The 16,903-nt window shown below is 38.0% G+C and overlaps 1 protein-coding gene across 4 annotated transcripts in view; it reads right to left on the bottom strand.

The window, feature by feature from the left end:
* Window positions 1–16,903, bottom strand: part of PLCB4 (phospholipase C beta 4) — a 183,360-nt gene that overhangs the window by 57,834 nt on the left and 108,623 nt on the right. For all 4 annotated transcript variants that reach the window (XM_056488965.1, XM_056488967.1, XM_056488966.1 and 1 more), the window contains 6 exons: window positions 12,792–12,871; window positions 12,190–12,243; window positions 6,964–7,045; window positions 6,151–6,251; window positions 5,453–5,510; window positions 600–708 (listed from right to left, as the gene is read on the bottom strand). In XM_056488965.1, coding sequence (XP_056344940.1) covers window positions 600–708; window positions 5,453–5,510; window positions 6,151–6,251; window positions 6,964–7,045; window positions 12,190–12,243; window positions 12,792–12,871 — 484 coding nt within the window. The remainder of the gene's footprint in view (window positions 1–599; window positions 709–5,452; window positions 5,511–6,150; window positions 6,252–6,963; window positions 7,046–12,189; window positions 12,244–12,791; window positions 12,872–16,903) is intronic.

Below are 16,903 nucleotides of genomic sequence, written 5' to 3'. Positions count from 1 at the left end.
TTTCTGCATGTCATTTGATCCCAACACAGCTGCTGCAGCAAAATGGGTAAAAACTGGGAACTAAGTTCAGCCACTGACATCTCCCAGTCTCACATGAGCTCAGGATATCAGCAGTCCAAGAATGGCTTGAAGGTACTTCCTGCACCACCTGCATAAAATGCCCTGTTCTGAGCCAGGCTGCTGCCCTCAAGCACCAGAGAGAATATATTATAAGAAAGTGGATGCATATGGCAATTTCTTTTTTATTTTTGCACCATATCTGTACTTTGCAGAGCTGTGCAGTCTCTCTGAGACCTTGACCACAGCCACTTGCACGTTGCCTCGTTGCTGGAAGGAGTCTCTGCTGTTCTGTATTTACTCAATCCCATCCCCTTTTCCATCAGGATTTGTAGCCACACTCTAACCTGGAACAGGGTAATAGTCCTAAAAAAATCTGATTTTGAGGGGGAATTATTTTTTTTCAGCAGACCAGTTTCCTACACAAATGCTTGTCCCCAGACCACAGGAACTGTAAACTCCCTTTTAAAAGTCTGAATGCTTCAGAACAAATTCCCCAAATGCCTAAACCCAGTGAATACTGAATTCCCTCCCCCACTTACCTTTCCTCTTCAAGTCTTCATCTGGCTCATATGTCTCGATTATCTGCATTGCTCTTTTTGTGTCATAAAAGGGAAATAAAATTTCATTGAGCCGAGGATCTCGTTGATGCTAAGGTTAGAAAACAATGGAATTCAGCAAAAACAATATAGTGCATGACTATCATCCAAGAGCATTTCATTACTGCAGATGAGAAAGAAAGAAGTGGACATTTAAGAAAAAAAAAGAAAGCAGCCCTAAAATTTACAGACTATTCAAAGCAACTTAGGCATTAGGTAGAAAATGAACTTCATCTGTCATAAGAAACCTAGGCAGTTTGATCACAATAATATTTTTAAAAAGAAAAATTCAATGCAATCATACAACTGGTCTTGCTCTTGCTTATTCATGAAAATAATGACTGCACATGGGATCTGTGCAAATGAGATGTTGAAAATAAATAGCTAAATGTCCCTTTGTAAATTCTCTCTCTAATCCTTTTTTTTTTTTGCGAAGTGACTGATGGTATAGTAACCATCTCTGCAAAAATGCAAGTCTTACACAGTATCTAGTATCTAAAGCAAAAAAGTAAAATAAAATTGTACTGTAAATACAGAAATTGAAATCTGAGTTTAGAAATATACAAGTACTGAATGATTATTTGTGAATCGTGGAAACATTGTGTTTTTATTCAAAAAAAATTGTGTTTCTATTCAAAAACCAGCATAGGTTCATAGAAGAAATATGCACAAGAATTTCACAGCATCATCTCTTCAATTCACAATAATTTACAATACTAGGATTTCATTATATATATCATGTTTAGCTACAATTTAGCAGTGATTTCTAATAGACTAATAAAATTCAGAATTTTATGCTTTCACTTCATAGTGTGCTATGTAACTTTTTTTTTTTTCTCCATGCTGGATTAGAGCTGCACACTGTGTGCCTGATTCTCCATTAAAAGAAAATTAAAACTGGAATTGACGGAGTAGTGGCATGTAAGCAGATGCAACAAAACAAAGAAATAAATATGACTGTGAAAACACTCTTTTACCCCAGAAGGTGCACAGTTTCCAAGCTTTAGTTTCAGCAGAATTCAGAGATGTAACAGGCCACCCCCATATTGGCAATCAATAATTTGGAGTGGACAGGATGGTGTTGACATGGCTTACACAGCACTATCAGCATTTGCTGTAATTCCTTATGTGGAAGCTTTTTTGGCTTTTTTTTTTTTTTTTTTAATAAGAAAAGTAATATCCAATCCAATCTCTTTTCTTACAACTAATCCATTGGTGCATGTGCTTAATTAAGTCCAAGAAATTACAACCAATGCCAATTCAATCATGCAATTAAGGAGGGATTTTTCAAGTAATGCTACTGGCAGTCTGCAGCATCTAAACACAGCAAGTTTGTTCAGGCCACATGGGCTGTTGGGATGCTCCAGTAAAACTCAGATGAAACACAACATGAGAGCAGATGGATGCAGGACATGACTTGCACAGCAGCACACACCAACAACACCACAACACTGGCATGCAACAGTTCCACAGTGACAAATGACAAGGCTTTATACCATTAGTGACAATACACCACCTCAAAAAATTGTAAGAAATAGTAGGGAAGGTTCTTTGCTCAAGAAAAAGGTCCTACCCACTCCTTTTCTTCTACAGTTAGTAATGAGCAAACACAAGAAAATAAATGGATAAAGTAAAAAGTCTTCTCTTGAGAAAAAGTCTCAGAGTTATCAGAAGGAGCTAAGAGCAAAATGTTCTTCCAGTAGCAATGATCATTGCTCATTATCAATTCTCCATTGGAACAAAAGTGTATCATTACTTTGTTTACTTTGTTTAAAAAATAAAATTGGCAACAGATAAAGATCTACTTTTAAAAAGTGATCGTGTTCTCTAGTGTCTCTTGGGGGAAACACTCTGCACCACAGAGCTTGGTGACACAAAAGCAGACCAAAATTTAAAGTGTGAAATTTCATCTCAAAAGATAAGACACCCCAGGACTAATTCTGTATGTGAAACAAAGCTGTGTTTGATTGTTCTGGTTACCCTACCACAGAGGGAACCCTTACACCAGGCATTCCCAACCATATGAGGGTGAACTGACCAAAAACATGGGGAGAAAGGATGCCCAGAGGGTTCTGCAAGGAGAGAAAAGCTCATTCAGCCTCCCCAGGCTGCCCCCAGCACCTTGGAGTGGATACAAACTGAGACATTTGAAAGTGTGCTAAAACCATCTCTGCCAGAATTTGCCCTGTGAGTGGTGAGAAGGTCCTTTTGGGGGGATGAACAGCTGGGGGATGGAAAGAGTGAATGGGAAGGAGAGGAAGAGGAAGAGCAAGGAATTGGGAATAGGAAAGGATCTCCCCATAGCTCCCTCCCAAAAGAATGGATGAGTCCTGGTCAGGCTACTAAAAATTCCATTGTCACTGTTACTTGCCTTATTATTTTATTGATGTAAATGAACTGCAGGAGCAAATCTCAATGGCAGTGATTTCAATCCCTTTTCTACTATATTTACTTTTTTTTTTTTTTTTCCAAAATTTGACTTTAAAAACAGGAGATCTAGACAAAATACTCAATGCATGACAACAATTAAGTTTCTAAAAACTTCCCAGAAGCTTAAATACTGAAGCACAATTAAATCATCTGTCAGCTAGCAGCATTTAAAAGTCAAATAGAGACAGGAGTTTGGAAAAACTCCAGGAAAGCTGTGCACTCTTCTCTCATACCCAGTAACATATCCATGCTCTCTTAAAAACCCATAACACTTAGAGCTTCTGCAGCATGCCTTGGAGGTTACTTCAAAATAATTTAAGTTAAAGAGTCTCATGAAGAATTGCTCTGCCAAGTAACTCCCCTCTCCTATGTAATGATAATAACCTTTTTATATTTGCCAGCATTAGACACCACTGCTAATTGCAGTGTTGGCCAGCTGCCAAGGGGACAGAAATGATCCCTTCAGGAGGCACATTCTGGGTAATTTTGTGCCTTTCAAATTATGACCAAAACTTTAACCTTTGTTTGGAGACTAAAGGACCTCCAGCACAGACCAAAGGCATTGGTTTCAGTCACCAGAATGAATGTCCTACTCTAGGAAAAATAAAACAAACACTTGAGTAATTTTTCTCGGCTCTGGTCTCCAACTAAAGGGCCAACCACAAGATTTCCAATTGCAAAATGTATTTTGTCAATATGAATGTAGTCAACAAGATGCATTTCCCCCCAAAACTATCGATAAAATAAGGTTTCTAATTCTGTAAAAAGAACTGCTAAAAATTGAGAGCACAAACACTCAATCTTAATTTTTCAATCAGTTACTGGAGGTAGGGGGTTCTTACAAATGCTGGGAGCTTTTCTTCAGAAGTTTAGGATACAAGAAACTACACTTTTAACTAAAACTATTAGTGATCAATTTTAAAATAATGATAAAATAGTAATTTACCTGAAAAAGAAGAGTGACAATTAAAAAAGTCAGAAACTAACATGGTTTAAAGTGGGGATAGCATTGTGTGCTTCAAGCAATAAAACACATCCAGCACTACAGGTGAACTGGGGGCTGAGGTTCTTCAAAGGTATAATTTGTAATTTAAATCACAACACCATCCTTTCTCTTTCCAATGCAGAAGCAAAAATGACAAGCCTTAGCTCTGACCCTAGCCCTGCAAATATTTAGACAGTGAACTGTGTAAATAGCTGTGATAAAAGGATGTCTTACAGCAGTCAGATTAAGCCTGTGCTCCAACTTGCCAATAGATATGAACTAAAGCCCCAACTATGTCACGCTAATTATGTAATCAAGCTGTTAATTTTCTCTCTGTCTTTCCTTTTTGAATACCCTTTCTACAAGTAATTCAGGTTTAGTGAAGAGTAAGGCACATGTTTCGTACTGAAAAATAAAATTATATTCTGAATTTGCTATATAGGGAACTTACAGCTTGGATCTTCATACTGAAGTATCCAATAAATAAATAAATATATATAAACATATAAAGATTGAACTATAACAATTTTAGATGGAGAGATTTTTTTGGTAGTGCACCTAAAAACATCTCATAGTAAAATTGGCAGCTTCCCATGTTCAAGATGACAATAATCTACTGATACAAAAGCAGGTAGGATGTGTCTGTTTTCCATGGGTGTGTTCTTGTCCAATCCACACATTGCATTTATTGCTGGAATTCCAAATGAGACAGTTTTCTATAATTTACTGTGCTTTAGGAATAGAAAAGAGCCAATCCTACACTGTTTATTGAACTACTTCACACACTCATGATGCTTTTAAGAAATACTAAATACTTCTGCCAACAACTGTATTCTGGAAATACAGCAATAAAAATACTTCCTCCTATTCTGCACACATGGTATTTTAAAAATCATATACAAACTCTTAAAATATCCTCTTAGCTCTTAGATTTGCAACAGATTGAAATAATACTGCTGAGGAGAATCAAATCCCTGTTTACAAACGCCTACTTCAGTTTTTCTACTATTCTGGAAGGACTAGCAGATACATTTAGCTGGGCCTCACAGGTAAAATAATTGACTGCAATCAAACACTGGGGGTATTTTAGTGGAAGCTGCATCAAATGTAACCATATATAAGAAGTATAAAACACACAGAACACACACTATAACACAGCAACAAGTAATCAACAGATGCAACTGCAAAGCCAACATGTAGAAAGCACAACACCACACATGGCTGGAGCTGATTTTTGCACCTGGGTGTTACCATAATGGAAAGATCAGCAGATCAGAAGCGTAGCAAATAATGAATGGCATGGTGCATGCAATGGAAAGATTGGAAGAAGCAAGCCACTGCAGACAGACTTGTATGGTAGTTAATGTATGAAAAAGCTTACTTCATTTAGAAAGCTCACTAATTGGTCTACCGTTAAATAATCAGTTTTGTCTCCATTGCTGAAAAGGAATTTATTAGAGAATGTAAGTTTTTATACACGATGCTACAGTAGGCATGATTTACATGTTGACATTGTTGACACTTTTAAAACCACCTACTATTTTCTACTTGAAAGTAGCTCTATAATCTCAAAATGAACAGTCACAGAAAACATACCAACTATGCTTGGCACAGTATATCACCCACAACATATCTCCCTATCACTAAACAAACATTACTTCATAAAACAACACGTAAGTCCTCCATCTGAGAATAAATTGGGTGAAGAAACTTTTCAAACTTCAATTTTCTTACTTAATTAGTTCATATACTGTGTTAATCACCTGAAGGAGCAAGTTAAAAATTACAGTAGTTAGTGAAGCCAATGCAAAAAAAAAAAAAAAAAAAAAAAAAAAAAAAAAAAAAAAAGTTCCAGGTGCTTCCTTTAACTCATGTAAAAGTTGCTCTAAAATACAGAGTGAACTTTTACATTAATAGTCTGAGAAGGAGGAAGGGGTAAAACATAGGCTGGAGCTTGTTCTGAAGTACTGCTGATGCTACTAGGATCAGTGTTCTGTCACTATTAGTTATGGACTAAAAATACAGCAAAATGTCTTTTAAAATGTCTTTAAAGCAAGAGTATATTAAATTTGAACTTACATCTTCTTAAAGAGGTCCTCTATGTCAGTTCGGGGACATATCTTTTGGGTGAGCTCATAAAATTTCTCATAAGTAAAAGCTGCAGGCTCAATTTCATCATTCTGCAACAAAACGCAAAGGTACATTTATCCAGACAAGAGAGCTTATGTGCTCTTTTCCCAAGAGAATATTTTATTGCAGAAAAAAGCAACTGAGAACTGGTTTAGCTCCTTCCCAAGTAAATTTTGCCTGGTTTCTTTTGTATTCTCTCAAAATAATTCTAAATTCATCTTTATCACAGATCTGTTTGATGTGCTTATATTCTAACCCCACAGTAACAATAATTCTACATAAACACCGAGCTGGAAAACAATCTATTTCTCTTCAGAAGCTTTAAAATAAAAACCAAAAAACAACCCAAACCCAAAAAGTTTAAACCATCACGTCTCCAGGGCCACTGGCAGGGGCTCCCACTGCAATTGGGGCAGAGCTGGAGAGCAGCCCTCCAAAGGAGGGGAGCAAAGAGCAGGAGTCGTCCAAGAAATTCAACAAAAAATGTATTGCGTGCATATTTTGTGCTTATATACTTTGCATAAATGAACAAAAGGTAGTTTGTGACAGAAAAGAAGGGAAATCTCCTCTAAGAGTTTTAGGGACCTCTGTGTCATACAGATTTAATTACATTTTGGCTCTAGTAAACAACCTCCAGTCGTTAGTAAGTAACACACAATAGGCATGCTTTTTGTGATGCAAATGACTTAGATTACAGCTAAAACGTCAATGAGTCATCACTTTATTAGTACACAAAAACAGTTATTCAAAGCCATTAAATACCTTTCCGCTGGGAAGACCTAATTCCTTAAGTGCCTGGAAGATCACTTTTTCTGTTTTACCTGATGCAAAGGTTCTGGTTATGCTAAAACAAAAAACAGCGGAGAGAGAAAAGAAAAACAACAAAACAACAACAGAGAAATGTTAGTCACTTTTTAAACAATCAGTTCTCTCTCTCTTTTGCTTTTCCTGCCAACACTTTCCTCTGGCTTCAATTGATGAATGTAAGCAGCTTCCAAGAAATAGTGCAGTTGAAGAAGTGCTCTAAGCACCACAGAGCAGCGCTGCTCTGCCTGCAAGCCAGCCTTTAGAAAACACATCAAAATAATGAACTGCAAACAGAACAAAAGAGGGTTTTTTTCCCCCAAATACACTGGGATACAGAGCCATGCAAAGCATTCTTTTGTTTGCTCCTTTAAGCTGTGCACTGATACAAATGACTCTTTAGAAAGCAGCAGATTCTCTTGTCTCTGGTCATTCCCGGTTTTGGTGACTTCCCTTCCATTCCAGGTATTAAACTGCCTCCATAAGGTAGGAGTAGGCTGTTCCAAAAGGCTGTTCCCAAATCCTTCCCCTTTCCTTTTCAAGCAGCTGCTGCTAACAAAAGTCACAGCCTCACTCCAAACCCCATTCCCTGCTGCAGTGCTCACTCCTCCCTCTGGATGCTCCCTCACCTCACAGGCATTGAGAATATCCTGTCCTAGTCATGCTACACACAAATCCTTTAGGTAAACCTCAGCTGCCACTGGAATATCTCCACCAAATTGATGGGCATCCTGCTCCTTCCCAAAGCATGATTTCACCATGCATATGACTGACAAACTGGTTTCACTTGGAAAGAGATAAATCCCACAAAAATGCAGCTATTGGGTAGGATTAATATGAGAGTGGTCTATTTCTGTTTCCATTTGAGATGAGATTGGATAATCTGGGTCTGGAAAGGGGGATCAAAACCTGACAGCTATCCTGACTTCTGTTTAGGGCTTGAACTAAAATGCTGTGACCCACAACACCTTGATTTAGTCTGAGAGAGAAACTGAAGTCTGTATCAACATATATTTCTAACAAAAGATGTACATTGGGAAACACTCTATGGCTGCTGATAAGAATGTGTTGTTCTTTATCATCAAGTGAGATAAACATTTGCTGAGACTTTTAGTTAATCTCATGCATAATAAATAATTTCACATGGCAAGAGACGTGAAACAAATTGTTCCTGCTATTTGTTGCCATAGCAATTCATGGTTGTTTTATTCTCCAAAACACTCTAAACTGCCTATGTAAATATTTTCATACTAATAAAATAAAAATCAGGAAGTGAAAATATCTAAATAAAAAAAATATTTTAACAAAACTTAGCCATGTTTTTCTTCTTACTGGGCCCTTACAACAGTTAGATTTTTATGTCCCTATTTAGGCATCTAAGTTAGCTGTTTGATTTTCCAAAGCTGATAAGTACCAAGATATTTTCACTAAAATATAGACTGAATTTAACTTTAGGCACTTGCTTCTTAAAAAAATCCTCAGGCATCTATTTTTTCTGCTAATGCTAAACCATAGTAATGTTCTCTCTACAATTTACAACCTATTTCCAGCCCTGTAAATTTCTATGTCTTTTGTAATGAATGGGACTCCAATAATAAATGTCCTGTAAAATATGTAATATTGGTGTAAGTAATTAATCAGATGTGTGCCAAGATTCCATGGCTGCAGGGAACTTACTTTTGATGCCAAATGTATTTTTTTATTTCACAAAAGCTGACAGCAAACATAGCAGTAGTTTGTAATGAGAGCAGCAGTGTAGAGAAGATTGCATGAATCAAAAAAGATTGTAAAAATACAGCGTGACACATTCATTTTGCTAAGGCTATTGCAAATTAAACTGCTTTTCCTTTTATCAGAAGAGACTTCATCCTAGGAGATTTACATTCATCTTGACACCTACAGGTGTTTACTCCTCATGTTCCACCTACAGTGGTTTGGGGTTTATGGTAATATACCTATGTACTTACTCACAAATATTTAAAATAATTCCCAACTCTGGAACTGAGGGATATAACTCTATTCTGCTTGTTGATGGATTAAATGACTTGGTTACTTCAGACCTTCACCACTTTCCAACCATTACCTCCAAAATCAAGCCAGCACAACCTGTGGAAATCAATCATCTACCGTGGCTCCACTGAATTTATCAGCTTGGCTTGACCTGCCTACACTGTACAAGGAATTATCTAACTTTGATTTCCAAACAACACTGAAGTATTCAAACAGATTTCGTCCAGACACTTTGGAGTAACAGATATGAAACACACTTAAAAGAACTCTACTTTCAAATTAACTTAATTGAACTACTGAAAAACAGATTTAAGCTTCATTTGTCATAGTTTATTTTTTTCTATTTTTACTATGTATTTTCAGAGTTAGAACCTAAACTTGCTTGAATTCTTTTAAGTGCAGTTATACAAAGGGAGAAGCATAGTCTGAGCAAAGCTAATTTCTAACCAAGCTCTAGATGAGCAGTAACTCACTCCCATAGAAAATCTATTTTCTGCCAGTAGAAAGTTGAAGAAACCAAGTAGACTTTTTTTTTCTTAACACTGATCTGTTTACTCATCTGTTACAGTAGTGTTAAAATCTGAACGTACAAAATATCTTACAAATGCCATGTTTTTGCAAGAGCTGTAAATGTAATTCTAGACTCAGACTGCTAAAATTTATTAAAGCCCAGAAGGCAAAACTGTTACTCTCCTAAGGTTTTCACACTGCTAACTCCCAGAACTTCTCTCCCAAACACAGTACATCGACAGCAACAGATCTATGCCCCAGAATACATTAAAATCCAAAAGTAGCTTCAGAAAAATCTTTGTGACTTTGCAACTCCCAACTGTATAGCCAAGGAGTAATTAATATTTATAACACTTGCCACCAACAGCCTGAGGAGTGTCACCTTCTCAAGGCTCATCATTCCCTATGGTAAATGTGATAGTTGCAAAATTGGTTTCAAACTTGGGAAGAAATGCAAGGAGCTCTGATTCTGCAGGTGAGATTTTTTTTTCCCTTGGTGTTTTACTGCACTTCTGTGTAAAAATGAAATACAGGTGGATCTTGTGATACACATTCCTACAGGTGAACAAACATGCTGGGGTTTTTTTTTCTGAGAGAGAAGCATTCACATCTGTATCCCCAGAGTTACAGTAATTGCTACAGGAGCCCCTGGCAGCAGGAGGAGGAGGAGGATGAGGAAGCAGAGCTGAATAAATAACAGTGGATTTAAAACAAGGAAAAGGGAAAGGTCAGATGGATGGGAAGTACCAGTGGTTTAAACCAGTGCAAGAGGTACTGGGGAGGAGGCTTGGGTAGCAAATGTGAAACTTTGGTGCAGAGCCATTCAGCTCACATTTCCCAGTGCCTCCTGGCTTGCCTTCCTCAGACACACATCCCTCTCCTTATGCATCTTCCTCCTCCTGTCTCCTCTTGATCTCTCCACTTCCTTTCTCTGCACTAAGGGTTCATGGAAGCAAGGGGGAAGCAGTGAAATTCCCCCCCATCCCTGGGTGTCTGTGTCCCACTCCAGGATCAGCAGCTCCTGCTGGATCAGGCCAATCCCATGGCCTTGCCATCCTACCTCAGGGCCCTGATTCTCCCTCTTTTCCAATGCAGCTCTGCAGAGCAGATTGATTTTTTCTGTCCTCCATTCATGTTCCTCTTCTCACTGACACCTCTCCTTTAAGTGGGTGACACAGCACTTCCCATGTGAGCCCCAAAAAATTTGCCACATTTTACCTGCATACACCAAGATAGCACATTCCTTGGATTCCTTGGATAGCACATTCCTTGAGTATCCAAATGCAAAGGAGATCCAGCTCCATGGAACAGTATGATCACTTCTGAATTTATAAGCAACCTACTTTTACAATAAATTAAACTGCTAGGGATTGATTTTTGTTAACCTGTAAATAGTGTAAATTCAAATTTAAAGATTTAATACACTGGACCCAGTGAACTAGATTTTTAAGCATCAGACAGCCTGCATACACAAATCAGTATGCTGAAGCACAGCATAGAGAATTTATGCCTCACTAAACATGATGTAAAATATTTAAAGGCAGAAACAGTTTCAGACAAGCTAGCACTCTATAAATTCATACTGTGGAATAGGGTTCTGTGTTCAAATATAGGCATAAAGCTGTAAAGTCCTGAAAATTGATTTGTCCCTGTGGTATTGTTCCCTCATCGTTGCCCTCCAGCTGATGATATTCCTCATGAGACTTCTGCACAGGAGGTGCTTCATGGCAGCTGAGTTTGAGAAATAAGCAGGGACTTGGCCATGTGAAAACTGGAAGAATGATGTACTGAAAGAGCTTTAACACTGTCAAGATGTCACCTGAGACATGAAGCTAAATAAATCTGGAAAGCAGTATGGCAGGCCCTTTGTCTTTTTGGAGATCCTCTTTTCCTCTTTGAAAAAAAAAAAGTTGTGTGAGGCTTATCTTACAAAGTCCTCCCTCTTCCTCCCTTCTTCTGCGAGTTTCTCTTTACGAAAAACCAGCATGCCCCGAAAATCTGGTTTGCATGTACTTTAAGAATGAAGTTCTAGAGCAGGAGAGGAGAGTATTATTGCCTAGCCAGAGGACTGAAAATCAGTAACTTGTAATAATTAGTAGCTGCACAGAAAGAAAGATGCTGTCCTGGCTTTGCTGCTCCTGACAAGTAACCCAACAATTCATTTACCATGTGGACAAAACCAAATATTATCCTGGGGAGTTCCTATAAAAGCAGAAGCATTTTTGGCAGACACATACACCTCTCTTTTACAAGGAACTACAGTTTAAAAGCACCTTTTTGTCCTCCACTTAACTGTCCTGCAAGCTTTTATGGTTCTTTTTTTAAAGTATTTTATCAAGTTTTACAACTGAAAAACCCATCCCAGGCTTTGAGGAATGTTAGGCTGAGAAATCTGATGCTCTTAGCTCTAAGTGACTTTGAAAACTACTAGAAGGACTCATATCTTCATTATAATGGACTACAGGAAAAAATAAATTACTAGGCTGATAAGAAGTCCTGCCTAGCTTAGCAAGGTGGGCAGATAAGAATATCTAGTTCTGTACTTAATCTTATATATGTAATAGTAATAAAATTAATATTCTATTCCATTATTAAGCCACAGAATTTTATTAGAATTATAGAACTAGGAACTGAAAAAACCTAGAGCTTCCCAACTGTGCTTACCTTCGGACTGGAATTTTCCCATTTGTGTTTGTTAGAAAAGCCAGCTTCATCCAGCTGAAATTAGGAATGAAATATTTTTAAAATACTATTTATTACAATTGGGGTCTAGATACTTATGTTTAGCTTATTGCCATGTCTGCTAAATGAGTACAAACAAATAATTGTTCTGCAATAAAAACATTTTTCTGTAACCTTTTAGTGCTTGAGGCAGAGCAGTTCTTTAACTGTAAAGGCAAAAAGCAGCTCAAAAAAATCAGTGCAGCAATTAACACAAGTGTAAAGATGAGAAAGTCTCATAGGGTTTTGCTTGCATATGCATCAAGGAAAAAACAAACCAGCCAATAATTAAAACATACACTACAATAAATCAAATGAACAGTTACAAATTCTTCTGTAATTTCTCCTGGGCAGGTTCCAGATATAGCCTTGAGACATCTTTTGTCTCAATAAAACACAAACTCTTAACTCATTTAACACCATTTTCTTTATGACACTGCTTTGTAAATGTCAAACTATGGAAAACCAATTTTTTTTTTTTTCATTTCCAAGGAAAATACAAGGACAGAAAAATAAAGGAGAAGGGGAGAAAGAAAGTAACTTACTGTTTCTTGAGACACGTCATTGGACTGACATTGTTAGCTCTAAAGTTATGTATGATGGATCCAAGCCCTTCTACCCATTGCTGAAAAACACAAAAACACCAAAACACCAAATTAGGAAAACTGAAGAGGAAAAAAGTAGGAAAGTTTGTCTTAGGGGAAGGCTCCTCCATATATAATGTTAATAATCCGTGTTGAGGAAAATGCTACTCCAGCCACATTTCATCCTTTTTATCCATTACTGTTTCATCCTCCACTAGACAAAGGGATTGTGCTTTCCATTCTTCCAAATGCTAAATGTAGTATCAGCAGTGCTAATAAATCAGTTTATTGCCAGCCAAGGCAAGTGATCTACTGACTGATTCATTAAGGCCTCTATTTATTTCCTGTATGAACATTTGCCTCCCTTTTGGTGGTGGGGGGCAATACCAGCTATTAATTGAGTCCCATTATCCAATGTGTGAGGATATATTTCACTGATCCAGTTTAGAAAAGGAATGATATAAAATATTAATAAGCTAGAGCAAACCATGGGGTGGTACAACAACTGCTCAGCAACACCAAACTCATCTAACACCCTGTTACATATTCAAGTCCTGCTTGTTTGCTTGTTTTCATCCTTAAAATGCACAACATTCTGAATAATCACTGGGATGACTTCCAGCCAACAGCAGCATTGCAGCACTTGTTTATGTAATTCCTCTTTTAGGGATCTATTTTTCTGCTGTAGCCTGCACCCCGACTTTGCAGAGCTGTAAGGCTCAGACCCTGACATGAACACTCATTAATTTCAGCAAGAATCCTAGCAGGAAAAAGCCATGGGAAGAGGAAAAAATGGCAGTGCTACAAGCCAAGTTCGATCTCAATTATGCCATTGTAACACTGGGATTACTCAACTGATCATTTACACTGGTGGAATTGAGATGGGATTTGGTCTACTGCTAAACATTAACCTTGTGAATAAAGGAGCTTTTTGCTTCTGGCCAAATGCTGTGCATGCAGCTTGAGCTGACTTGGGCAGGATCCAGAATATGACACTTATAAATAGATGCAGATGAGTGTATTTTCCTTTTCATGAATGAGTGCTGTACATCTGCAAGACAGATGAAAAAAATCAAGATTTCTATTGGAGGAACACTAACCTCTTTGGGAAATGGCACATTGTAAACTGCAGGCAGCAAATCCCTGGGGGCTAAAACAAGGTCTAAGGTGTCAATTCAACAGATAAACAACACACTTAAGGAGACCCCTGCACTCATGAAATATTAAATCTGTTTTGCTTTAGGAAAAGTAGTCACTTATCAAGATATTCGTTAATATTTAAGTGTTCTTTTTAAAGTTATCTTTTAAATATGTACTGCAAAAAATACATATTTAGATAGATAAAGTGTGTGTCTGAGAATAATTTGAAAAACAGAACTATCACTTATGAAAAAAGGTAGTATTTGGGGTTTTCTTGGGTGTGCTTTTAGGCTTGAAAACAATTTCCCAGGAGGAGTCTGCCCTCTCATCCCCATTTGTAGTCATAGGCTGAAGGGACTGCCTAGGAAGATAAAGAAAGCAAGGTTCATGGGGCAAGATAATATTATTTATTAGACCTGATATAACTAGAAGCCACTGACAGATTTAGGAAATACTTATCTTTTCCTACAAATGTTCCCTCACCTCAGATGATAAAGGAATGGTGCTTGTGATAATTCCAGAGTAAATGCCTGAACAAATCTTACATAGACTTCAATTTCCTAGAACTGTTGAAATTCAGCTATCATTAACTACCTACATTTTGGGTTTGTGGTTTGTTTGGGTGTTTTTATTTGCTTTTGGTTGTTTTTTTTTTTGTTTTTTTTTTTTTTTTTGTTGGTTTGTTTGTTTTTGCATTTGGGGGGGGTTTGGCTTGTTTGGTTGGGCATTTGTTTGTTTTTGTTTTTGTTTAAATCAATTAAATGTAACATTCCTGCTGTATTAACACTGTCACAGCTATACAAACATTTGTCCTCATATGATTTGCATTGGTACCCTATCAAAACTCAGCATTCCAACACTGACCCAAGCACTTTGTTTGCATATTCACTGCAAACAGAAATCCCTTGCAAAATTAAATTACACCTATTCCATGTTGTGAAAAAGCTGCAGACTTTCTCCCATTGTTTTTCTGCCAATAAAGAACCACTGGTGCAGTGCTGACCATCCAGCCTTTCATTTGGAACTAAACATCTACAGATCCATTCTGATTTGAAGGCAATGGATTAAAACTACACCAGATATAACAAAAACTAACATTGAAAAGTAAGGCTGGTCAGCACCCAGCTCTGGAGTTACTTCTGTTGATCTAAAAGAGCTGCTAAAAAGGAACACACAAGTGAAGAGAGAAATCAATACACTAAGCACTTCCCAAGTGATTTTTTTGCAGGAGTTGTCTTGATGGCTCCCACTTCAGAGGTCTCCCTAACCTTTTTTCAGTGTTAATGCCCTTCTCTGACAGAGATGCCAAATCAGGAATTACACTCCCTTGGACAAAAGAGCACAAACCTACAGCCAAACACTGCTGAGCCACAAAAACATCACATTTCTGCTGGCAGCAACAAAGAGGGACCCAAGAGCCTCTGTCCAGCTCCAGATCATCTTTACATTGGTGTGATGTGCCCTGGGCAGGATATGGCAGCTCCAGAGCCACGTCTGCCCATCTGTTCCATGCCACAGCACAGCATCTGCCTGCCTGCCCTTCCCTTTGGGGCGACAGCAGGTTCTGCAGAGTTTCACCAGATGCTGCCCACAGTTATCAGCTTACCCCACATTAACCAGGAATACAGCAAAAAACCCAAAATCAACAACACATTCAACACAGTCAGGCTTTTTGTCCCTCTGAGCCAGAATAGTCTCCAATTAATACTGTCTTCATACTTGCTTTTAAGGTGCTGTGATCCAGTGCACAGATACTCACAAAATTCAATGTCAAGCTGGCAATATATTGCTTTCCTGACAACAAATCATTCCCAGACTTAATGTACACTTGTCTGATGACCTTGCAGGAGGAATGAAAGAAGGGCTCAGGTTTTTCTCAGCTAACACACAGACAAATACAGCAGCCTTGCTTGTATTCTATGACAGCACTCCTTATTTTACAGATGAAGCTGAAAGACCTGTATATCTATGTAAGTAACAGGGATAAAGATCCTCAGTTCTTTTCTTTCATTTTCAAATCACTATCTGTGCAAAGGAAGAAAATCCTATAACAAGTGGAATTCTGAAATGAGGTATATAGGAAACACCTTGGTCTTTAAAAAAAAATTGTTTTGATAGAAATTAGGGTACATTGGATTCTTACTGATGTTAGCACTGAATATTTTCCAATTTTCAAAATGTGGTTCAGTACCTTTAATCTGTTGAGGCAACTCCTGAATGGCTCCCTATATACAAATATTATTTCAGATTCACATAGAGGAATCTGGACCCTGATATCTAATCCTGAAAAAATCAACAGTCATGAAAAGAAACAAAACCAAGCACCAGTGCACCTTAAGCTCACACCCCCTCAGGCTGACACAAGAGGCCAAAATCTACACTGCAGGCTGGAACAAGCACTGTGTTGTTTTTCTCTGACAAGATCAAGCACTGTCAAACATCTTCAGAAGGAGAAGGGGCAAGAAAAATCAATCAAAGAAGCACTCTCTTAGCTTTTGCTGTTGGACTGAAATGCTTCTAAGGCACTTAGTGACCCTGTGTTAGCTGAGGTTCACCGATGAAACATGGGCAGAACTGCAGGGTGCACAAATAAGTTCGGCCTTTCAGCTCTATCTTAGCCATCAACCTTTCATTTAGGCAGGGTTAAAAAGGACAAGAATTATGAAAGGCTAAAAATCACCACAGCCTCCAGCTCATGAAATTCCAGACAAGGCCATGCATGTCTTATTGACTGTTGGGGTCAGTATTACCCAGACCTCTGGAGATTTTAACTTCCTTTTTCCAGTGCAGCCTCTCCAGAGTTGCACTCCACTTATTCCAGGCATCAGGAAAGCCAGGGAGGCAAGGAGGCATTGCCCTCAGATTTTTCAGGGACTGGCTGCCAAGGGCTCCATAGCTTGAATGAAGGCTCAGGAAGCCCACGGAGAATTGTT

Source organism: Oenanthe melanoleuca, chromosome 3, assembly GCF_029582105.1.
Source record: "Oenanthe melanoleuca isolate GR-GAL-2019-014 chromosome 3, OMel1.0, whole genome shotgun sequence".
Lineage (NCBI taxonomy): Eukaryota > Metazoa > Chordata > Aves > Passeriformes > Muscicapidae > Oenanthe > Oenanthe melanoleuca.
Note: the sequence above shows the minus strand (reverse complement) of the source record. Positions and strands in the feature narration are given on the sequence as shown.